The sequence below is a fragment of the Gouania willdenowi genome, chromosome 14 (genome assembly GCF_900634775.1).
Source record: "Gouania willdenowi chromosome 14, fGouWil2.1, whole genome shotgun sequence".
NCBI lineage: Eukaryota > Metazoa > Chordata > Actinopteri > Blenniiformes > Gobiesocidae > Gouania > Gouania willdenowi.
The window spans coordinates 5,527,737-5,549,846 of NC_041057.1; the positions used below are offsets into that span (position 1 = coordinate 5,527,737).

Below are 22,110 nucleotides of genomic sequence, written 5' to 3' on the forward strand. Positions count from 1 at the left end.
AAAAAAAAATTCCACCCAGTTGCTTTCTAATCATAAAGACTATCAAAATATATGATGTTTGTTTTATTCTTGAATGTAATCTTTTTCCAGAGGTTTTGAGCAACTGTTGAGTTCTAGAAAAAGTTGTTGGTATTATTACTATTGTTTACAATATATGAATACATTTTCTCTATTGTAACACAGAAATCCGCAAAAGGCATATATCCTACAATTTCTGGGCACAAAAAAACAATTTAAAAACGTAGGTTTTGTCCGATTTGGCAACGTGAGGTGAACCGGAAACAGGAAGTAGGTGTCCCTAATCAGGATATAAAGTATCCATTACGCCTTCTACTGGATAGGAGTGGTAATGTAGTAGAATCGATTTAGTGAGATTGACCTTCGATCCAATTTAAATAGAGGAAGGAAACTGGGCTACACCAAAGTAATTTAACTAAAAACAGGTTTTTAAGATTAGTAAATAGGCTACTGTAAAATATATAATGTGCTAGTAAATCATTTCTATCACAAAGGCAGAGAAAGGAGGATGTGAGGAATAGCAAGGAAAAATGGTATGATTAAATAAATACCAACTTAGCTATGATGTGTGATTTTACCAAATCAGATATTTCATGGAATGAAGAAATTGGTTAAAGTAACTAAAGTTAAATCCTTTAATACATTTTTGTAACATCAAATATCTGATAAACATATCAGACATCATGGCAAATACATGTCAGAAAAGAGTCAAAAGACAGAATTGTGGAATATTTCCTCAGTCAACATTATCATGAGCATTAAAGTCTTTATCCACGACAGAAGATGGAGCTCAAAACAACTCCATATACAAAAAGCGAGAAACTTGGGGATTTTCGAACACGTCGTATCACAATCGAACATATCTTTTCATGTGAAAATGTTTTATTTTTTTTTGAAACGTTTAAAAAAATTGACATGTTTAAGGTGCTTGGCAAATTGACTAAATAAATTAATACAATTTATCTGACCCAAGAGAAATCACAATCTTTAGACTGGAACATTATTGTAAACACTCGTTTAATGGTATTAGAACTAAATACACTTAAAACCTGAAATCTTTTTAAGACTTTATATGAAAACGTTTTTTTATTACATTTTGTTTTTGTTGCCGATTCCATGCAAGTCAAGTTTCATAAATTGATGATAATCAAAGTTTTCACTCACCATCTCAATGCCGTACTCTGTTTTATTCCGTTGCACCTGTTTTTTTTTTTATTGTTGTTATTCTGTTGCTCCTGTTTTTATTGATTTTCTGACTCCATTGTAAAGTGTCCTTGGGTGTTTTGAAAGGCGCTTTTAAATAAAATGTATTATTATTATTATTTAATTTCTTCAGGAAATCTTTATCTCCCGACATGTTTCAGAAAGCATCAGAAGATGCTTTGAAGCTTTTCTTATGATGAGAGAACTTGTAAGAATACATCAAAGCAATCACCTTTGAGGAAGACTGGCAGTTGATAGTTGAAACATGTCAGAAGATACATTTTTTCTGAATAAACGAAACCTTAACATATATTTCTAAAAAGGAGACAAAATTAACTTGCTGGAATTATAACAGGAATATCTCCCCGTTAGCTGTTACCAACCTGGCTTACATAAAAAAGGCTGTTGTTTGCTGCGTTACTATGGTGATTTACCTAGATAAGAAGTAAACCAGTGTTATAGTACTAAGGGACACACAGAATAAATCCTGTAATTTAACGCAATAAGAGGAATTCCAGCTCAAGCCTTTCTACAAGTGTCCAATAAATCCTGCAGTAAATCCACCACTGCATCTCTACTCGTCTCCTCCTCCTTCCTGTTGTCGCCGTCAATTTTTAACCCTTTCAGTCTGCTCACGGTCTGCTGTAGAGCTGCAGTTCTCAGCAGAGGATTACACTTCTCCCGTCTTGCCTCTCCTTCTCCTTCCTCCTCCTCCTGTCCACCTCTGTTCTCCTCCGCTTGCAGATACTTGATCAGATGTTCTCTGATGGCCATCCCCTCCTCGCCGCCCAGCGACGCGGCAAGAGCCGGCAAGTCCCGAAACTCGCTGACACTCAGCAGGTGAAGGAGAGCTTGGGAGAGCGTGTGTCGCAGGTTGGCGCTGTATCGATACTCCAGGAAGTCATTGGTGTCCTCGCTGTTCTCCAGGGCTTTAGCCAGCGAACGCCACACGGTGCTCATCTGCTCAACGTCGCCGTAGCAACCGCGGCGAGAGGGAACTGCGAGTGCGGCGGCAGACTGAATGCGCACTTTGAAATTCGTGCACGACGTGACGACGTGACAGAGAGCCAGGAACACGTCACGAGACCACGCTGTTGAGTCTGAAGAAAAGAAAAAGAACAGTAAAACTAACATAACATATTGGCATTGTGAAATAGATGCCTATTTTTTAAGTGGCTATTGACAGTGTCTTTGATGTTTAATGCGTGCCTGTCTATGTACGTTTTTTGATATCTTTTTTTCACACCATCTATCTTGCACCGCACCTGTTTTTACGTGTTTTAACCATGTCGTGATGAGTTAAAATGCGTCAACATGACATTCCTGTTCTAATTCCCGTTCTAGGAACACTTACAACTTACGATGTCAAACGTTCATGGAAGAGATCAGCGAGGAACCGCACTTACCGAGTGGCAAAGCTGGATTCCTGAAAGCGTTTCCCAAAGCGTAGCAGGCGTTCCACCTCACTTTCATGGTCGCGTCTGTTTGAATGGTTTTAACCAACGCACGCACGGCATCCTCCACCGGGCGCTCAAAGGCCGAGCGACTCATTTGGCTTTCACGCAGAAAATGCAGCAGATTCCCAAGGGCGCGCACAGCATTCAAGGTCACCTGGAACAGATTCAACAAACAGTCAAAAGGGTTCGCATATTCACAACCTAAAAAAATATGACGGTAGACATGTTGCAAAATGGGAGAGCTTGTAGAATGTGATGTGAGAACTTGTATAAAAATAATCACAAATGTGTAGAATGATATTTACACAAATAAAATGACAGCTGCAAACATGTAATCCAACATTTACTCTTTTTATTACAACTTCTCCAATCTGTCGCTACAGATGCACAAACTGCTTTTCTCACGTGAATCTGCGCAGCTTCAATTTTGCAACACATCAGCTTTGATTTGATCCAGATCTCACCCTGTCTTTGTCAGCTGTTGCTTTGTTGGCTGCCTGCAGCATCTTCAGCAGCAGCATGTCAGAGAGCTCCTCTTGGAAGTCCACACCAACACTCTCCCTGAATACAAAGACAACCAAAAGAAAGCCTAGCAGATCAATGAATCCAAGATCATTTGCTTTGACCTCCACTGTCAACACGATTAAAATGTTTAAAAGTGTGTTGACATTGTCGAAAAAGTTTTTGCATAAATAAATAATATCTTTTAGAAGCTTCAGTCTTTAGCAGAAAAATTTAAATAATCGCAATTAATCACAGAAAATTGTGCGATTAGTTCAGATAAAAGATTTAAATTGATTGACAGCCCTAATAAAAACACTTCTCTGGGACTCCACATCCCACAATGCAATGCGCAAAACTTTTTCGAAAATGTCAATAAACTGGCTGGAGATCAGAACAAATTTTCGAGCGGCAATTTCAACCTTTTAAAGCTTTTTTTCCCCCAAACAATCAATCCTTGATTTATTGATTTCAGGCATTAAGGAAAATCAAACTCCTATTCTCGGCACCTACAGCATATCCACTTCATAACTTTTTAACACCATCTTACATGTTAGCGATGAGCGTGTCTGTGAGATTTCCAAGCGACCACGCGGCTTTCGTACGGACGTTTGTCGAGCGATTTTCCAGAGCGGCAAGGATTGCATTAGCGGTGTCGGCCACTAACATCACATCCTGACAAAACAAAAAGAAAGCAAAAAAGATGTTTATTCTTTCAACAAGTCCCAGTATTCATGACAGACGGTAATATGTCATACCTCTCTCAAGCAGGGAAACAGCACGTAGATGCCCAAAGCCCTGATAGCTGCACTCTTCACCAAACAATCGTCAGCGTACGTCAGCCCCAACAACACAGTGATGCACATCAGCTGAGTTTTGTCCTGAAAAACAGCGTCACATGAACAACTGAGTGGCGCTAAGCTTCAGCTGAGCAGAAACTGAGAAAAAAACGTGTGGACTCACTGGCAGCTGTGCAAAAGCTTGGGGCAAGATGGACGACAGCGTGTCACACGCACTCGCCTGCAGCTTGTGATGTTGCTCGCTTTGCAGCGCAGCATTCAGAGGACCCTTCAACACGTCGGACCAAAAATGGACCACCTGCATCATTCAAAAATCATCAGGGTTTTCCTACTGCTCCGCTTTCTTCATATAAAAAAAACCACATTTCATTATAACTGAAATGCAAGCAAATAATCAATACGAAACATGTTTGTTTCAAGCAGATCTAACAATTTTAGAAAATTTAAGGCACACTTAAAGCTACAAAATGTAGGCCTCAGATAATGAATGAAAGATCATTTGCTTAAAAGAAATGTAAAAAGTTAAAATTGCTGTTTGAAAGTTTTGTTTTGATCTCCACTGTAAACACCGTTAATTGACATTGTTGGAAACTTTTTGGGCGTTGCATTATGGGATGTGGAGATCTTACTGTGATTGGTCTGTTGAAACACATTAAGAATGTGGTTATTCTAAGGGACTCCACATCCCATCTCAATGTGTGAAACTTTGTCAAGAAAGTCAATAAGAAAGTGTTTATAGTGGAGATCAAAAATAACAATAGCATCTTCTTTTTAGAAAATGATCTTTGATTTATTGATCTTTGAGGCCTCCACGGTCTTTATCCGGTAAAAAAAAAAATGTTGTCACGAGCAGCTTTAAGACTAAAAATATATTGTGATATCTCACCCCGCGGTTATCGTACGGATCCAAAAAATATCCAAATATATATATATATTTTTTAATCATGTTTTTTACCAAAAACAATAATTTTAATAATGTTAACATCTGCATAGCATGTAAACACCCAGTCACTAGGTGAACCACATCAGACCTTGTTAAACTACCTCAATCCTCAATGCATTTTAGTTTGGAAGTTTATTTTCCTAAAGCATACTGGGCACTTTTATAGACGTATGCCAACTTAATAAAATCAGAATCTGTTGTAGAAGCAAAAATTAAACTTTTTTGAAAAATGTAATTTGACAGTCTGATAAGATAAATACATAACTTGTTTCTGAACTATTTGTCCTTGAATTTCATACCATTTTATACTTGTGATGCTGAAATTTGTAAATGATATCACAATGTGTATCGTATTGTTTAGTATCGGGATATATCGTACCGTGACGTGCAAATCGTGAATGGTATCGTATCGTCAGATTCATGGCAATGCACACCAATAGCGTGTATACGTACCTCACTTATGGGAACTCGTGAGCTTTCAGGCACTTTGTTCTCTGCTCTGTACTGCTGAATGGTTCCTGTACCAAACTCCTCCAGTAACTAAAAGACACATCAGACCGTGTTTGTGACGGATGCTTTGCAGGCAGTACGTTTTTAAAACTCCACCTCGGGGACGTTACCTTTGAACCATGTAGCTGTACGGATGGGTCCGCGTCGCTTAGGCAATGAGCGCTCACCTGCCTGATCTCACACAGACACACTTGGATCAAAGGGAAGTATCCTCGCACTAGATGGCACAGAACCTGAAACACATGGCACGCATGAATAAACACGCACTGGGATGTACAGTCATGGACCAAAGTATTGGAGCACCTGGAATTTTTCCAGCAATTACAGCATTTCTCTGCAATTACAAAGGTTTTTGGTATATACGTGTTTATTTCCTTTATGTGGATTGAAAAAAAACACAAAAGAAGCAAAAATTTATCCACCATTCTAACTATCCTGCATTGCATTCTTTCGTGAAGTTTTCTTTTCCGTCCCCATCCAGGAAGATTAGCCACAGTTCCATGGGTTATAAACTATTTAATATTACGTACAGTGGACAACGGATCTTGAAGATCGCTGGAGATGGTCCTGTAACCTTGAGATTGTTCATATTTTTCACAATTTTGCTTCTTAAGTCCCCAGACAGTTCTCGGCTCTTCTTCCTCTTTGCCATGCTTGGTGTGACACACACTACGGATGCACAATTAATCAAGTTTCAAACATGATCACAATTTTGGCTGCCATGATTAAATTAACCTGATCGTTGGCGATTTTTACTTTTAAAATGCGGCCTCTGCTACATATCTAATCAGATACTTTCTCAACCCCTAGTAGTCTGCCAACCACCAGAGGGAACACATGATTAAGGCTTCATTCCACCATTTCAATAAAAAGCGAGCGAGATTTTGGGTCACTCGGAATTACATGAGTCGCGTCGCTTGACGTTGCGTCATTTACATTGATTTCAAAAGTAATCAAGTCGCGTTCGGTGTGAACGCACCTCAATGTACTTCTTACTTTTTCTTCATACGCTGAAATTCTTTTCAAGAAGTTGCCCTCTGTAAATTTTTAACTCTTGGCTAAATTAGTATTTTTCTTTCTTGTATTTATCATTATTCTTGTTTAAAGCTTTTATTTTGCATTCTAAACTGTTCACATACTGTTTGTTAAAAAGTAGTTCATTAAAAATGATGATTAATAATCATGATTACAATATTGATCCACATAATCGCGATTATCATTTTGACCATAATCGTGCAGCCCTAACACACAGACACACAACACAAAAATTCAGTCAAATTTTATACATTGGAAATGGCTTCAGGTGTGATTTTTATATTGCCAGCAAACTGGTACTTTCCACAGGTGAGCTTAAACGAGCATCACATGCTTGAAATTAAAGGGTGTCAACAATTTTGTCCAGTCAGATTTTTTACATTTTACAATATGTACATTTTGTCTTTTTTCCTTCTGCTTTTTTGTTTTCATTTGTAATTGCAACTACTTCTGGGAGAAATGCTGTAATTTCTGGAAAAAAAAACCAGGGGTGTGAATACTTTTGTTCATGACTGTAGTTGGACTTTCTGCCGCTCTCACCTGTAGCGCTGCTAATCGAACGGCTTGCTCCTCCCTGGGTTGAGTGACGAGTGATGAGCACAGTTGCAGCAGCCACGGGGGGCCACAGGTTCCTTCCACTGGTGTGTGAGGAGCGAGCGGGGAGTGTGGGACAGGCGTGTGAGACGGAGAGGACGCGCCCTCTCTCTGTCTCCAGCTGACAGTCGAGCTCTGTGGGGTGAAAGAAGCGGTGCCGCTGCCACCGCTGCCCTCTGGCTGCTGGAGGAGAAGCTGCACCTCGGGCAGAGGAGCCCGAGTCGTCACCATGGCTCCGTAAAGATTCAGAACTGAAACTCGCACCGTGCCGTCTGGAGATGGACAGGATTTTTGGGAAAGACTGTAAATATTTAACAAATCATTGAGGAGAGGATTAAAGTAGCAGAAACACAGACCTCTGTGGTGCACGTAAGGATGGAGATGTTTCCAGAGCTTAGTGAGAAGGCCGGGTCTGAGACGGTGATAGGGAGCGTTGGACACCAGGAAAGCCAGACACTGATGGTGAAGAGCAAAAGAGACCAACCATGACTAAATAATACAAAATAAGACCAAGATCCCACCTGTTGTTATTACATGTGGTGAAATGTTGTGGAATAATTTAAGAAAAAATTACAGAATTTTAGTTCTTTCAACAATTTGAGATTAAAACCAAATGCCATCATGTATCTATCTTTATCTATAAAGCAAGGAATCTCTGTCTCTCTGTGGCTCAAATATCTCTGTGCTTCAGGGACAGACAGAGTTGAGACTTTCAACATGGCTGCTGCTTGGTTCAATGGTGTGCAACGTCGGATTTGTTTGGACGCCCCATCCCCAAGGAAGCGGACAATTTTTAGAACTGATGTTGACAGGTAGTCATGGTAACTCAGGATAAGTTAGAACAGCTCAATGTTGACTTTCTGTGAAGTGTCTTGCAATAACACGTGTTGTGAATTGGCGCTATACAAATAAAGGTTGATTGATTAGCGAAGGGAAAAAAACAAAAAACAAGAATCTACAGAAGAAAGGTAATTTGTAGTTCTAATTCTCTCTCTCAGCAGGCTGCAGATGTATGCTAACCTAAGTTACTGTGCTAAGTATATACATACTTCCTACGGGCACTGCACTAGTGTGATAAAAGGATGGGAAAAGTTTGATTAATTGTATGAATTTAGAGGATTTTAGTGTTTACAACTGAATTATTTGGTAATTTAAACAATGATTCATGTTTTTATTTTCTTCCATAGTCCTATTGAATGCTCTAAAGCACATGTCAAAATCATTGCTCGGGGGCCAAATCCGGCCCTTGAGCATCTAATTTGGCCCACGGGAGAAAGTAAAAATGTCAGAAAACATGAATCATTGTGTAAATGAAACTCAACAATATATCCAGGGTCTCACAGTATTCCCGGTGCTAATATTGCAGTCATTTATAATGTTAAACTGTTAAAAAAAACACTGAAAATTCTTACAAAATCCTTCAATTTTCCTAAAATGATGACATAATTTTTCCCTTAATTAAATAGAAATTGGTCACAAAATCTAGAAATTTAAGTGAAAACCCTGTTGGGACTGATATCTGTCACTTATTGCTTGGATATTGTCAGTTTCTTACATATTTTGGATTTTATATATGCGTAGAAGTGCAAACTAGAGCACAATAATGTTGAAATAACTTGTTTTCCAGCATAAAATATGTGGGCCAATTGAGATGCTCCGTATTTAGCCCCTGAGCTAAAATGAGTTTGACACCCCTGCTCTATCCTAAAGCATATGTGGCAAACTCAAGGCCTGGGGGCCAAAACCGAGCCTTTAGAGCATTCAATGTGGCCCACAAGAAATAGTAAAAATGATGGAAAAAGCATGATTCCCTGCGTAAATTAAAAAATAATTCAGTTGTAGAAATCTCAGTCCGTTCAAATACACAAAATGAATGAAACTCCACATTATTTGCAGGATTCAGTTTTCCCAATGCTTATACCACACGATGGCTGTCAATTTTAGTCTCAAATTGTTGAAAGGACTCTCTTAATTCTTTCCAAAATCCTGGGATTTTTTTCAAATTATTCCACAAAATTTCCCAATATTAAATAAAAAATTGTGACGAAATAAGAGAAATTTAAGTGAAGATCCTGTAGGGACTGACACTGTCACTTTTTGCTTGAATTACTGTATATCAATTATAAAAGAAAGTGCAAACCAGGGCATAAAAATGTTGAAATCGCTCCACCAAAAATCTGTGGCCCACTTAAGATCAAACTGGTCTGTGTTTGGCCCCTGAACTAAAATGAGCTTGATACACCTGCTCTAAAGGGCCAGATTTGGTCCCTGGGCCTTGAGTTTGATACGTGAACAAGGAGAATAAGTCCATCCCAAAAGTGGAACCCATGAACTTGTTGCTATAATGTGGAAAAACTAACAGCTACACCAAAGAGAACATTGTAAATAAAATCAGAATCTTTTCCAGCTGCCTATAAACACACATTTACACACACACACGTACCTTTATGACCTGTGTGAGCGTCTGAACGGAGGTTTCTGCCAACACAGCCAGACTAAGAGCTCGATGGAGCTCCCTGACGCTGGCCGCCAGCGTGAAGGAGAACGAGGTGTAAGACGTTCGAGGAGATGCCGTGTCTTCAGCTAAAGCCAGAAACTGTCGCGACCCGTCGAGGATCCCGGACAATACCTGAAGAGCAGAGAGCCGCACCTGGACCAGGACAGGAAGGACGGGTGAAGGGTTGGGGTCAAATACATTTTTAAATTACAATTACGTCTTCAAATATCCATGTTCAATTACAACTTAATTATAATTACAATTATGGTGACCGGCATTTTTTAAAAATAAGATGCTTATTTTCCCCCTGAAAGTTAATTACAATTACATTATCAATTACAATTAAACACACTATTTATTTGTTAATTTTTAAATTTTATTTTAATAATTGTTAACTATGTGTAAGCATAGAATTGCAACATGATTCCATATGTTTAATTGCATTTTAAATAAAATGTTTAATTGGATTTTGATTTCAATTGAAGTCAATCTTCTAAACTCAATTCAAATTATAATTTTTTTGTACTGTTATCCTGACAGATATCTACTATTTATTTTATTACTTATTTTAGCCTTAATTTTTCCTTTCTGTATTCATATTTAGCTTTCTTGTTTGCTTGCTCTTCGGCTGCTGTAGCGTGTGAATTTCCCCACTGTGAGATAAAATAAAGGATAATCTAACGTAATCTAATTTAAAGTATGATTACAACAGCAACATATTTTTAAAAATGATTACACACACACACACACACACACCTCACTTATTGTCTAATTTTCATTCTACAACAAGAATCAACCAAGCTTGACAAAAAAAAAACAAGCTTGACTGTGTCTAATAGCATTTTGTAATGGGTCGCATGCTTTGTATGAGATGATTTTCTACTAGTTTCCTTACACAGTTTGGACTTATGTTTCCTGGAAGATACAATGGAAGAATAAAATGAAATTAAAAATTACAATTTCAAATATAATTATGTCATAATTGCAATAAATTACCAATTACAATTATAATCGACCGCAACTCTGAGTGAGGGTGAGGTGCATCGATTCACGGGTGAACCAAACCTTTGCCGACGGATCTTTCAGAACAATGGTGAGGAGGGTGAGTGGTGGTGGTCCTCCTATAGGAGCGTCTGGGATGAAGGAGGACCAGTACCCGTACAGCATCCTCTTTTCTACAGCTTTAACCACCGCCAACAGACAATGCAGAGCTCCCTGACGCACGCGACCATGGTTCAACCTATCAGATGTTTCAGAATGTTTATTATAGAGATCATTTATCGATTCAAAACAGAAATTCTGATGAAAACAACCTCAGTCTGTGTATTCATGTACCTTAATTTGCTCTGTGCGTTTCCCTCAGGGTCAGAAAATTCAGAGTCGGAGGTGTATCTCTTCCAGGACGGACACAAAACCAAGGGCGAGGGTTTGATTGAGACGTCTCCGTCCCTTTTTCTCCATTCTTGTCCTCCATCTTTCTGAGGAATAGCAGCTGTTTCCTTCCCTTCATCTTCCACATCTACATTGTTGCTATTCTCGGGTTTGGATTTCTTCCCCTTTCCTTTTGATTTTTTCTTTTTATTCTTAAAACACACACAGTAAAAAAAAATCCACAAAATTAAGAGTTTAAACCAGGGCCTGTTTTTTTTTTTTTAAAAGTAATCAGCTCAGATTGTGGATAAAAGATTGGATAAAATCTTGAAATTTTTTTTTTTTTTCCAAAAGAAAAACGAATGATGTAATGGGATTAGACCCCATAATCCAATCTCGGTTTTGATCTGGATCAAACCTGAAGTTTGGGTTTTTCTGAAATTTTTAGTAGGATTGGGATCACTCTGATCCAAAAAAATCAGAATTAAACTGATCCCATCAAAAGGGTGGATTTCAGGCCCAAAATGTAACAAAACTTTAAAAGTGTATCAAATAATACTATATTTGGATCATTCAGCGATTCTGAACTGCTGGGTCGGGACCCAAAAGTGGGTCACGGACAGCTGGTCAAAAATAAATACTTAATGTCTCTCATGTTGAACTTGTCTTTTATTTTGAAAGAAACTTTTCTTTTGACAGGCATGCTGTGAAATGCATGTCTGTAAATGGATATAGCGCTTTATAACCACACTGAAGCAGTCCCAAAGCTCATTCACCCAATCACTCTCACATTCACACACCAGTGGGACAGGACTGCCATGCAAGGCGCTAGTCGACCACTGGGAGCAACTTAGGGTTCAGTGTCTTGCCCAAGGACACTTCGACACATAGTCAGGTACTGGGATCGAACCCCCAACCTCTCGATCAGAAGACGACCCTCTACCACCTGAGCCACGGCCGCCCTGTGAAATGAACAGCTATTTTTGAAAAACTAAATTTGGTTTGTTGAATTCTTAAAAAAAAGTAGGTCACAAATCGCAATTTAATGACTGTGTCAAAATGTGGGTCCCAGGGTGAAACCAGTTGAGAACCCCTGGCCTAGAAGATATCCAATTTGGTGGATAGTTGATTAATTGATCAGTGATTAGGTAGGCTATAACGTATTAAGCCTTTAGGCCTACAGCAAAGTAGAAAGAGTTTGGCCTCATAAAATAATCCACCAAAAGCTGTCAATATTGACCATATGTTTAATTCTGTCACAAACTGATGTATAATTATCACAATCAAAAATATTGTTGTTAGATTATTTTTTTGTGATGCATGCAATGATAAAATAGGATAATAAAGCAATGGCATCACCGGTTTTTGAAATCCAAAACAGAAATAGTGTCTAACTATTGCTATCCTTTGATCATCGATGGCAAAAAAAAAAAATACCGAAACCGGATCAATTTAATCCAGGTTAAACACTTTCCCCACCATTCTGCACAACTTACCCCCGAAGCTTTTCCAGAGGCTGTAGAATCCTTCGAGGGTTCTGGAGGTTTTGGAGTCTCGAGCGGATTTGGTGTAGCTACAGCATCGTACTGAGGAAGGAGGGCCGGATAAAGCACCAGGGGCCACTCAACACTCACTGCAGGCAGTCCTTGAAACATCAATCTCTGTGGAAAACAAAGTGAAAAACTATAATAAACACATGTTAAAGCAGAACTAAGAAACTTGAGCTTAGCGCTCCCTCTAAAGGTCCCTTTTGATTATGTCACTGTCGTAAACACTCCGCACCCCGAGGCAGCAGCTCCTCCCTCCCGCTTCAGTGAGACAGGCAGCGGGATGCTTCCTAAACATACCAGGGCAAAATTAAAGCGGTTAATCTTGAATAAGCCTACTATCTTAGTGAACTCATCCTTTAGTAACTCAGTAAGTTGACCATTTATACCGTAAAAACACACACACACACGTTCCCTGGTAATGACGTCACTGGAGCGATGAAGTGACCAAAAAGCATCTCTGTGTTCAAGCAACTCATAACGGGCGATTGAAGCGACTGCAGTGTGAATTGGGCTGTCGTAAAGCAGTACGTGTTGTCACGAGAACAGAGCTGCGAGACTGGTACCGGGTCGGAGGCAGGGAAAGTTGCAAGTGCTGTTTTCTGGCCAGAGACAGCGGGGGGGGGTGGGGGGGATTAAAGACCCCCCGATCACCTCATAAACACTTGTATTACCCTCAGAGAGACCACAAGAAGGATTTATTAAGCTGAAAAGGTTACTTAGTTCTGCTTTAAAATTGAGACAAGGAGAAAAAGACAATGTACAGATGGAGGATTCATTACTTTAACAGAAGCCAGTAAAGTCCCGAGCTCTTCTTCTCCACCGAACTTCCACTTCCCACCGAGGAAACAATACTGTAGTCCCTTCAGAGCGCTTTGAATCACCTGGATTAAAGCCATAATGACATGAATGGCAGGACAATTTCATTTCTCCTTGAAACCTTTCGTTAAAACAAACTAAAACATCCATACCAGGCAATAGAGGATCTCATTAGCACCGACAGGCTGTGCCGACTGCAGCGTCTGGAGGAAAACTCTGAAACAGACGCTCCTGTATTGATCATCCACCGCTGGTTGACCAGAGACTCTGCAGAGAGAACATATGAACATGCAGGTAGTGAAGAAACACAACATCAGAGAAAAAGAAGGCAACACTAGGCCTTGAAAAAGAATAAAAAAGAGATTTTATCTTAATGGATCCACTTTTCCCATCAGTGGATCAGTAAATTCAAAGCAGGAATGGCCACGAGCGTTGCATCAAGAGAGAATAATCTAGTGGATTTTATGTACAAATGTGACTATTTTGATTATTTTATTTTTTATATGTAGTTTGAATCTTTAAAAAAAAAAAAACATAATAATCAAATTTAAAGAAACATTTACTCTTTTCCCTTTTTAAAATATCGTATCGTATCAACCCTGTGAATCCACGAGATTTGGATGTTTAAAATGCAAACAGGTTTCTGCCTTCACAAGGATCAAAGTATTAAACCAGTGGTTCACAACCTTTATCGGGTCATGACCCCATTTTAATTTTACAAATTTCTGATGATCCCAGAAACCTTTCTTATACTGTTACAAATACAGAGTAGACAGGATTAGTGCACAAGTGATAATAATATTTTTATACTGCATTTTATTTGAACTAGATTTTATATCTGAAAAAGTGAAAAAAGAAAATAGTTGTTTGAGTGTGTAGTGTTTTAATTTGAAAAAAATCATAATATTCATATTTAAGCTCTTTGAGCGTTCTGCCTCTTCCTGTATATTTATTTCTGTGATATTATGTATTGTTTTAATTGTGCAAAAATGGATACATAAAAATACATCAATACAATTAAAAAAATATATATAGGTATGATCTTAATCAGTTATTTATTTTATTTCATTATTACTAGATACTAGACTTTTCAGGCAACCTCATATTTCTAGGCGACCCTATATGGGGTCACGACCCCAAGGTTGAAAAACCCAGTATTAAACTGTTATGCTAGGGCTGGGTGATATATCCAGGTTCAAATATATGAAGTTTTCTATTTTAGCGATATAGAAAATTACAATATCACCTATATCAATATATATATTTTATAGCTTATTTTGTTTTAAAATACTTCTTTTAGGAGTCGCTGCTTTCACTACATCTCAGTAGTCCATTTAACTGTCCTTTTTATGTTGGTTTGAGTGCGTCCTAACCCAGACCTTACCCTAAACAAGCCATACTAAAGCACTCACTCACATGTGCTGTCCTTTATATGAGAAAAAATGTTGTGCAACTGTTTGTTAATAAATGTGCTTGTGTGGCATTTTGCATTGCAACAAATTTAACCCTGAATTGCCTTCCTGATCAGACTTCATTTGAACTAAAATATCAAGATTTAAATCGTACATTTCCATTTTGAGAAAATATATTGAGATATCAATTTTTGTCCATATCGCTCAGCTCTGTTATGCAGCCCCTAATTTTGGATTATATCCAGTATTTGGCATCATATTATGCTTGCAAGTTTACAATTGTGTTGCTATAGCACTAGAGATATATTTAAATATATTTATTATGACCACATAGAATGTGTGAAAGGTTTTTAGTCCTACCTGAAACAAAGGTTAGCCATGCAGTTCAGAGCCGCCTGTTGTAGCTCCATATCTGGCTGACACGGAGCGCTGTAGCTAAGTAGGACGCCATCTTCACTGAGCAGATTACTCAGGATCTACAAATGATTGCAGTCTCAAAGTGACTCATCAGGTGCCTCGTACTTCATCAAAAAGGCGTGTGCTGTTGAACGTTTACCTGAACACAGTGAGGTCCGTTTCCATACACTATTGTGGAGAGAGCCAGGAGGACATCAGTGTGTGTCCACGAACCACACACTTTCAGAGCAGAGACGGTGTAATGCATCAGCCCTCCCAGCGACGACTCATCTAATATTACCTGAAAAAGAAGCAGAAGTGAGTTCAGAGATGATGACTCGCATGATGCGTACACGTCAGTGAGAGACGAGTGGATTACCTTGAGCTGGTTGAGTAGATGATGTACAAGCTGGCAGAGTTTGACCACTAAGTGTTCTTGACTCAGCGGCACCAGAGAGCTGACGTGCTTCAGCAGAGAACATACGTCCTGAGAAATGTCATGCACACAACTCAGCCAAAGTAGGCTTTAGAATATAGGAGTAGGCAACATTATCATTTATAATTTACTTTACATGATTTATTTTCCCTAAAATTATCAGAAAAATATGCAAGACAACAGAAATTGACCAAATCTTTTTGTGTATTCATGCCATTATTCTAAATGAATGTTTAAAATGTGGCCCTCAGATCAGATACAATCACATTTTTGTGGCCCCTACTGTGACAAAAGCTCTTCATCACTTAATAAACTAGACTGTTTCCATTAAACAAAAATCTTAGGTATAGAGTTAAAGTGAACGGATGTTTCTTTGCGTATTCCTGGTTTCCTAGGGTGAGGGGATGATTTTACATTGGGTTAATTGGAGACTCTTCGTGCGTGTTAAAAGACATGTTAGTTTAGGAGCTTATTAAAAGATAAAGCATTAAAAATAATTTTATAGTTTTAATGTATACTTTTCTCTTTTTTTTGTCATTTTAAATGTACTGCACTTTGTTGTTGTATTCAAAGAATCCACAGATTGTTCTTTTTTTTTTTTTTACCACATTTTATTTATAATGTGTAAGCAGTGTTTATTTAAATCCTTCAGTCTTTTGTACTCTGTAGTGACCAAATTGTATCTTAAATTAAGTAATTGATTTAGAAGACAGCAAAAAACACTCATGGTTTTAATCTAATCTAGATTAAAATTATATTTAAAATCAGCAAAATGATTGTTCTATGGATCTGTGGTAACATTTATTTATTCATCTTAATAATATCCACAGATATCCAGGAAGTTTTAATTATTTGGAGCATAGTATATAGTCATCTTAAAGATATAAATCCTTTTAATTAAAAAAAAGTTACAAAAAGGGTACAAAGTGCCAATATTGGCTTAAAAGTGGCAGAAAAAGCATAAATTATGGTGAAAATAGGTTAAAAGTGACAATAATGGGTCAACAAATGCGACATTAGGTGGGAAAGAGTTTACAAGTGCTGAAAATGTCATGAAAGTAGAAAAATGTGCAGAAAAGGCATTGAAATTTGACGTAGAAGTGGCAGAAATGGGAGTAATGTAGTAAAAATGCATTAAAAGGAGCAACAATATGGCAAGAAAAACTTTATGAAAATAGGTTAAATATGATGAAGTTTGGTGTATTTGCAGAAAATTTGCACAAAAAAATAAATAAATAAATAATCAAATAAAGCAAAAATGGGCTCCATTTTTTAGTTTCTCGAAGGCATCTGGCGACCCCAATGGTGTCCTGACACCAAGTTTGAGAACACCTAGTCTAGATGGGTGTCACCTGTGCTCGGATGGTGGTGTCACAGGACTCGGGGGTCTTGTAGTACTCTGACAGCAGCTGATCCAGTAGCAGGTTCAGTTCTTCTTTCAGCTGCTGGGAACCAGCATGAAGGGCTCTCAGCTTCTCACTGCACCGGAAAAAGTGCTTCTCCGCCTCGGACGTGGAGCCCCCGGGTATGAAGGGAGCAGCCGAGGCGGACAGCGGAGTTGAAGAGCCCCACCCGAGCCCAGCCGGTACTGGTACACCGGTACGGACAGCCATGGCTCTGGACATGGAAAGTGGTTTATTCACTACGTGGTTCTGGGTTTGAGTCACAGACCCAGTTAACTTACCCCTGTTGTGTTTTTTGTTTGAAAATAATTGACGGGCGACCATCAGGTTCAGAATTTCAGCACACGTTTTTATTTGTCTGTTATTAGCTTGTTAGCCTAGCCTATATTACAAACACCCGCCCCGTCACGTGACTACGGGTAGCAACTTGGCCAGAAAACCACTTCCCCTCCAAATCCTGGGCTGCGTCCGAATAGTCCCTCCTATCTCCTTTCCTATCCAGTGATTTTTAACCCCCACAAGTGTTTAAGTGGTAAACATGATAAGAGTGTTCGGTTTTTCTTTAAGAATGTTCAGGTACATACTATATAATTTAAATGTTTTCCTGCACTACTGTACTATTATCTTATATTTTTATACTATTATTATTATCTTATATTTAGTTTTGCACATTCTAGTCTAACTACTGTTTATATATATTTATTATTTTTTCTAGTGGATTATTATTTAATGTTTACACTATTAGAGAGAGCACAGTTCACCAAGTCAAATTCCTCGTGTGTATAACACATTCTTGGTCAATAAAGTTGGTTCTGATTCTGAAAGAAGACGCAAACGTCGGATTTTTAAGTCACCTGGTGGAAGTGCGTCTGATGCAACAAACCTTTTAACACATTTCCTTAACCCCATGACGTCATCCACGGGGTTATGGAAAAGTGGATAGGAAAAGAGATAGGAGGCACTATTTGGACGTAGTGCTAATCTTTAGTCTTTTTTGAAATTGAAAAGAACATGGTATTTCAAAAATTCATAATTTTAAACAACCACATTAAACAAAATATACAAAGACTGGGCAAAACATAACATTAACCAAAGAAAAAAAATTAATGAAACCAAAATAAACCAGAGGTCACTCAAAAGACAATTGTAATTCTTAAGGACGTTTAGATTGCACACATTTTTTATACTGCTTTGACAAACATGGCTCAATTTTGAAATATCTACGTATATGAATGAAATTGTTTTTAAGATTGAATTGCACATTAAAGTCTTTGTTTACCATTTCGTTAAAGGAAAAACACATTTGCATCCATTTTTATGTGAAGCAGGAAGCATTGAAGCAAACATTAATAGACCATATCAATGTCAGAATTATTTATAATAAAATACGGTACAAAATAACAATACCACACTAAAATAAACAGTATTATTTTTTTCATTTATTTACAGCTTAAGTGTCAGGAGAAATGTTCAATCCTAACTTATAACTGATGAGTGTAAGCAACAGGACAGAAGTAAAAAAAAAAAAAAAGACAATATTGACAAACCATGCTCTGTTGCCAATTTTAATGCAAAAATAAATTAGTTATGACAACATACTGACAACAAAGTATTAATCTCTGAGCCATTGTCGAAGAACATACATTTCTGCAATCTGTGGCTCATACGGAAATCATTAGATGTGCTCGAGTATTGGTGTCGGATGACTGATTTAGCATAACCAGTAGCGTTGCATTCACAAAAAAGGTGACGTAATTGGTAAAATGAGGTAGACATGTCTGCTGAGAGTAAATGTACAGTGTTGCACACAAAATGTGAGCTGATTTCAACCCGACTTAAACAGTAGAATTGCAACTTGACCCAAATAAAAGTAGATGAAATGCTTGGTCTCGTGCGTCACATAGCTGCCAAAGTTTCTGCCGACAATGCAGTGCCACGTGGGGTTGTACTTCTTATCAAACTCCTGCAAGAGATAAGTCAAAAATCTAAAATGGGGTGCAATGCAAATTATTTAATTTTCCACTCAAACAGTGACCGCGACCAAACCTTCTTGACAAAGGCAGCGATGTCCTTCTCCACGTTGTACTTTTCCATGGCCTTCATGGCACAGTCCACCGCATCCTGCTGCATTTCATCAGACATGTCTGCGTTCTTGATTACGGCCTTCTTGTCCGACATATTGGCGTTCTGACTGCACGAGGAGGAAATGTTCACATATAAAGCCACAAAGAAAAGATTAAAGAGTGAGTGTCGTCAGTAAGGGTGCAAGAATAACAGGATGCAGATTAAATACATTACTTACCACTACATTTTATATAGTGGTGTTAAAGCTGCAATTTCTAAGCTTGTTTTGTTTTATTTGATAAAAAATCCATAATCATCTCATTTAATTGTATTGCATAATGTACTCCAAAGTGTTCTGAGTGGACGTGAATCTCTTCTTCTCCTGGCCCTGTAAATGAGCGTGATACTGGTAGATATTTCTACCAACAGGGCAATTCCATGAGCTGTTTTAAGCATTACTATTGACTGCTCGTCAAAAGTCAATGCGCGTTCCAGATCTGAGAGTAGGGACAGTCCAATGGCATGTCTTCCAGCAGAAGTCTCTAATGCGGCTTTTGGAACAGCGGTTACACAGCAAATCAAGAGCAAAAAGGAAGACCAAGGTGGAGAAGTAACAGAATAAAGGCACAAACATGTTCAGGAGGAATGGCAGACAGCGGAGGTTCCTACTCGGTATGCAGAGGACTGCACATGATCCGCTTTCAGCCAGCGCAGTCCGCCTCAAGTCAGAGAAAAAGTGATAACAGATGGGATTAATAGCTTATTAAAAATTATCTAAGGTGAAAAGAAGGGACCCAATTCATTTGCAGTGTGGACAGAGTGTCTGCTCTGATCAGCTGGACTCAGCTGCTTGTGTGTGAGGAGCAGCTCTGAGCCTCTTACTGTCCTCACAGCAGCGTGTGATACACGCTTTCATGTCGCTAAAACATCAGAAAACTCTAAAAACACAAGATAAAGTCCCTACATTTGTTACTAGCCTCTGGAGAAAAAAGTCTCAAAAAGTTCCACAGTGTACGTGTGCACAAGAAGACCGGTGAGGTTGGTTCAGGAGGGGAGGGGGAGCACCTCATGGTTCTACATACCGCAGCTTTAACTCTTGCATACAAAGAAGCCTGCTCCAAGCATCTAACGCAGACAACTGGAAGCCTGGGGGCCACATGGTCTAATTTTCACAAAAAACAGAAGAAATTGAGTAAAATTCCTCCGAAATTTAACAATCTTCCAAGGCGTAAGGCCTATTTATGGGTAAATGTTGTCTACATTTGCAAAGTACTTTTGACATAATCCTGCAAACTGACAAACAGATGCCGGTGAATATCCAGGTCAATGATGCGGTGCCTAAATATTCTGTCCAACTACATTTCTTTTAGTTGAATTAGTATATATGCGCTCACTTTGATGAGTGTTTTGTTTTTATAACCTTTAAAATAACTAATTTATTTTCCACCCCATTTTAGATATAACGTATCAAAATATTTATAGTTCCCTCATAATATTCATGCAAGCCTTTGCTCGATGATGCCCATTTTATAAAATATCATGCAGTGAACATCCTTATACGCCATTGGCACACATAATACCTCCTTGGCAGAGGTGAATAGAAAGAGAAAAAGACAACAAATACACAGAATTATTCCTAAATCACACGATTACAAAAAATATACACAAAATTCTAGTTTTTCTTTTCTTTTTTTTCCCTGTATTAATGCTCACATTGGTCATCATGCTGACATGAATGTTGATAACTTACCGTTTTCAAAGCTGCTTCTGTTTAATGAAGTTGAGCAGGTCTACCGGCAGCTTTTTAGCGTTGGCTTTATTAAGGAAGAAAACGTGCTCACCCAGGCCCCGCCCTCTACATCCTATCCGTCACGCGATTGGCTCCGGTGCGTCCTCCAACGTGCGTCTACTACTAGAGGATGTGGCTGCGTCTTATATCCACCCACAATGCACCACGACACACAGCCTCCATAAGTGATCGATAAAATCGGTTATTTTATGGTGTGTTACCATGTACACAGTTAATCAATGGATTCAAAATAATAATAATAATTCAAAATGGGATGCTTTTGCTGCTACTCCAGCTATTGAACCGAGCTGGTGTAAAACTAATTTTAGTTCAGAGTCAAATATGTGATTTTATCAGGTGAAAAACAAGAAATTTCGACAATAATGTGCCCAATTGTTGCATTTATACGCATAAAGGATGCAAAGTATGTAAGGAAGTTGGAACCAACGATTTTTAAGCACTCAGTGACAAATATTAGTTTCCGGAGAATCTTTGGTTTAAATTTATTTTATTTCGTGACCATTTTTATGTAATTTGGTGGAGCAATTTGTGGAAATCTGCAGGATTTTGGAAACATTGGGAGTTCTTTTTAATTAATATTGGCAAATATTCTCACTTTTTTTTGCACTTGTGTATTTGGAGGGGCTGATATAGCTAAAACGGAATTATTAATTGTTACTTTACAATGCAGTAGCACTAACACTCTGTTAGTGAGTGTGAAATATTGAATATTGTCCAAAAATCCCAAAAAAAGGTCTGTACAGACTGTCACTCAATTGATATGGTTCCAATAAAACAACGAATTAGTATTTTAACACCTCTAACACATATCTGTAACCTGTCACTTAAAACAACTGTGTTCCAAGAAAAATTTAAATATGCAAAGGTCGTCATATCACTGTTCAAAAATGGAAATAGGAATAATTTCACAAACTACAGACCCATTTAACTTCTTCCCCAATTTTTCGAAAATCCTTGAAAAAGTTTTTGAGAAAAGGTTTGAAAATTTCATACAAAAGCACAATCTAATTAATGAAGGCCAATATGTTTTCAGATCCAATTGATCAACCTCTATGTCCATAATTGGTGCTACAGAAGTAATATCAAAAGCATTCATTAATAAATAAAAAATAAAAAACACATGCAATAGGAATCCTTATTGTTCTAAAAAAAAAAAAAAGCTTTTGACACTATCAATCATGATATAATACTCAGGAAATTGGAGAGTTATGAAATACGAGGAGTGGCTGGGAAATGGCCTAAAAATAATTTGAGCAACAGAGTACAGTATATGTCCAAATGTCTTGACATTGCT

The 22,110-nt window shown here is 38.2% G+C and overlaps 2 protein-coding genes across 2 annotated transcripts; both read right to left on the bottom strand.

Moving 5' to 3' along the window:
• Positions 1–639: 639 nt before the first annotated feature.
• On the bottom strand, positions 640–17,352 carry heatr6 (HEAT repeat containing 6). Its single transcript, XM_028467616.1, has 21 exons — positions 17,224–17,352; positions 16,892–17,156; positions 15,483–15,590; positions 15,264–15,404; positions 15,068–15,183; positions 13,448–13,562; positions 13,259–13,360; positions 12,426–12,590; positions 10,894–11,141; positions 10,624–10,798; positions 9,505–9,711; positions 7,418–7,517; positions 7,008–7,333; positions 5,543–5,665; positions 5,376–5,462; positions 4,143–4,277; positions 3,938–4,060; positions 3,730–3,854; positions 3,143–3,239; positions 2,628–2,832; positions 640–2,321 (listed from the first exon to the last, which is right to left on the bottom strand). The coding sequence occupies exons 2-21, from the start codon at positions 17,150–17,152 to the stop codon at positions 1,741–1,743; spliced, it is 3,540 nt and encodes a 1,179-aa protein (XP_028323417.1). The 5' UTR covers positions 17,153–17,156; positions 17,224–17,352; the 3' UTR covers positions 640–1,740.
• Positions 17,353–18,608: 1,256 nt separating this feature from the next.
• On the bottom strand, positions 18,609–20,879 carry dynll2b (dynein, light chain, LC8-type 2b). The gene is made up of 3 exons (XM_028466666.1): positions 20,757–20,879; positions 18,989–19,133; positions 18,609–18,905 (listed from the first exon to the last, which is right to left on the bottom strand). Exons 2-3 carry the CDS (start codon positions 19,118–19,120, stop codon positions 18,768–18,770), a joined length of 270 nt encoding a protein of 89 aa, XP_028322467.1. The 5' UTR covers positions 19,121–19,133; positions 20,757–20,879; the 3' UTR covers positions 18,609–18,767.
• Positions 20,880–22,110: the final 1,231 nt, after the last annotated feature.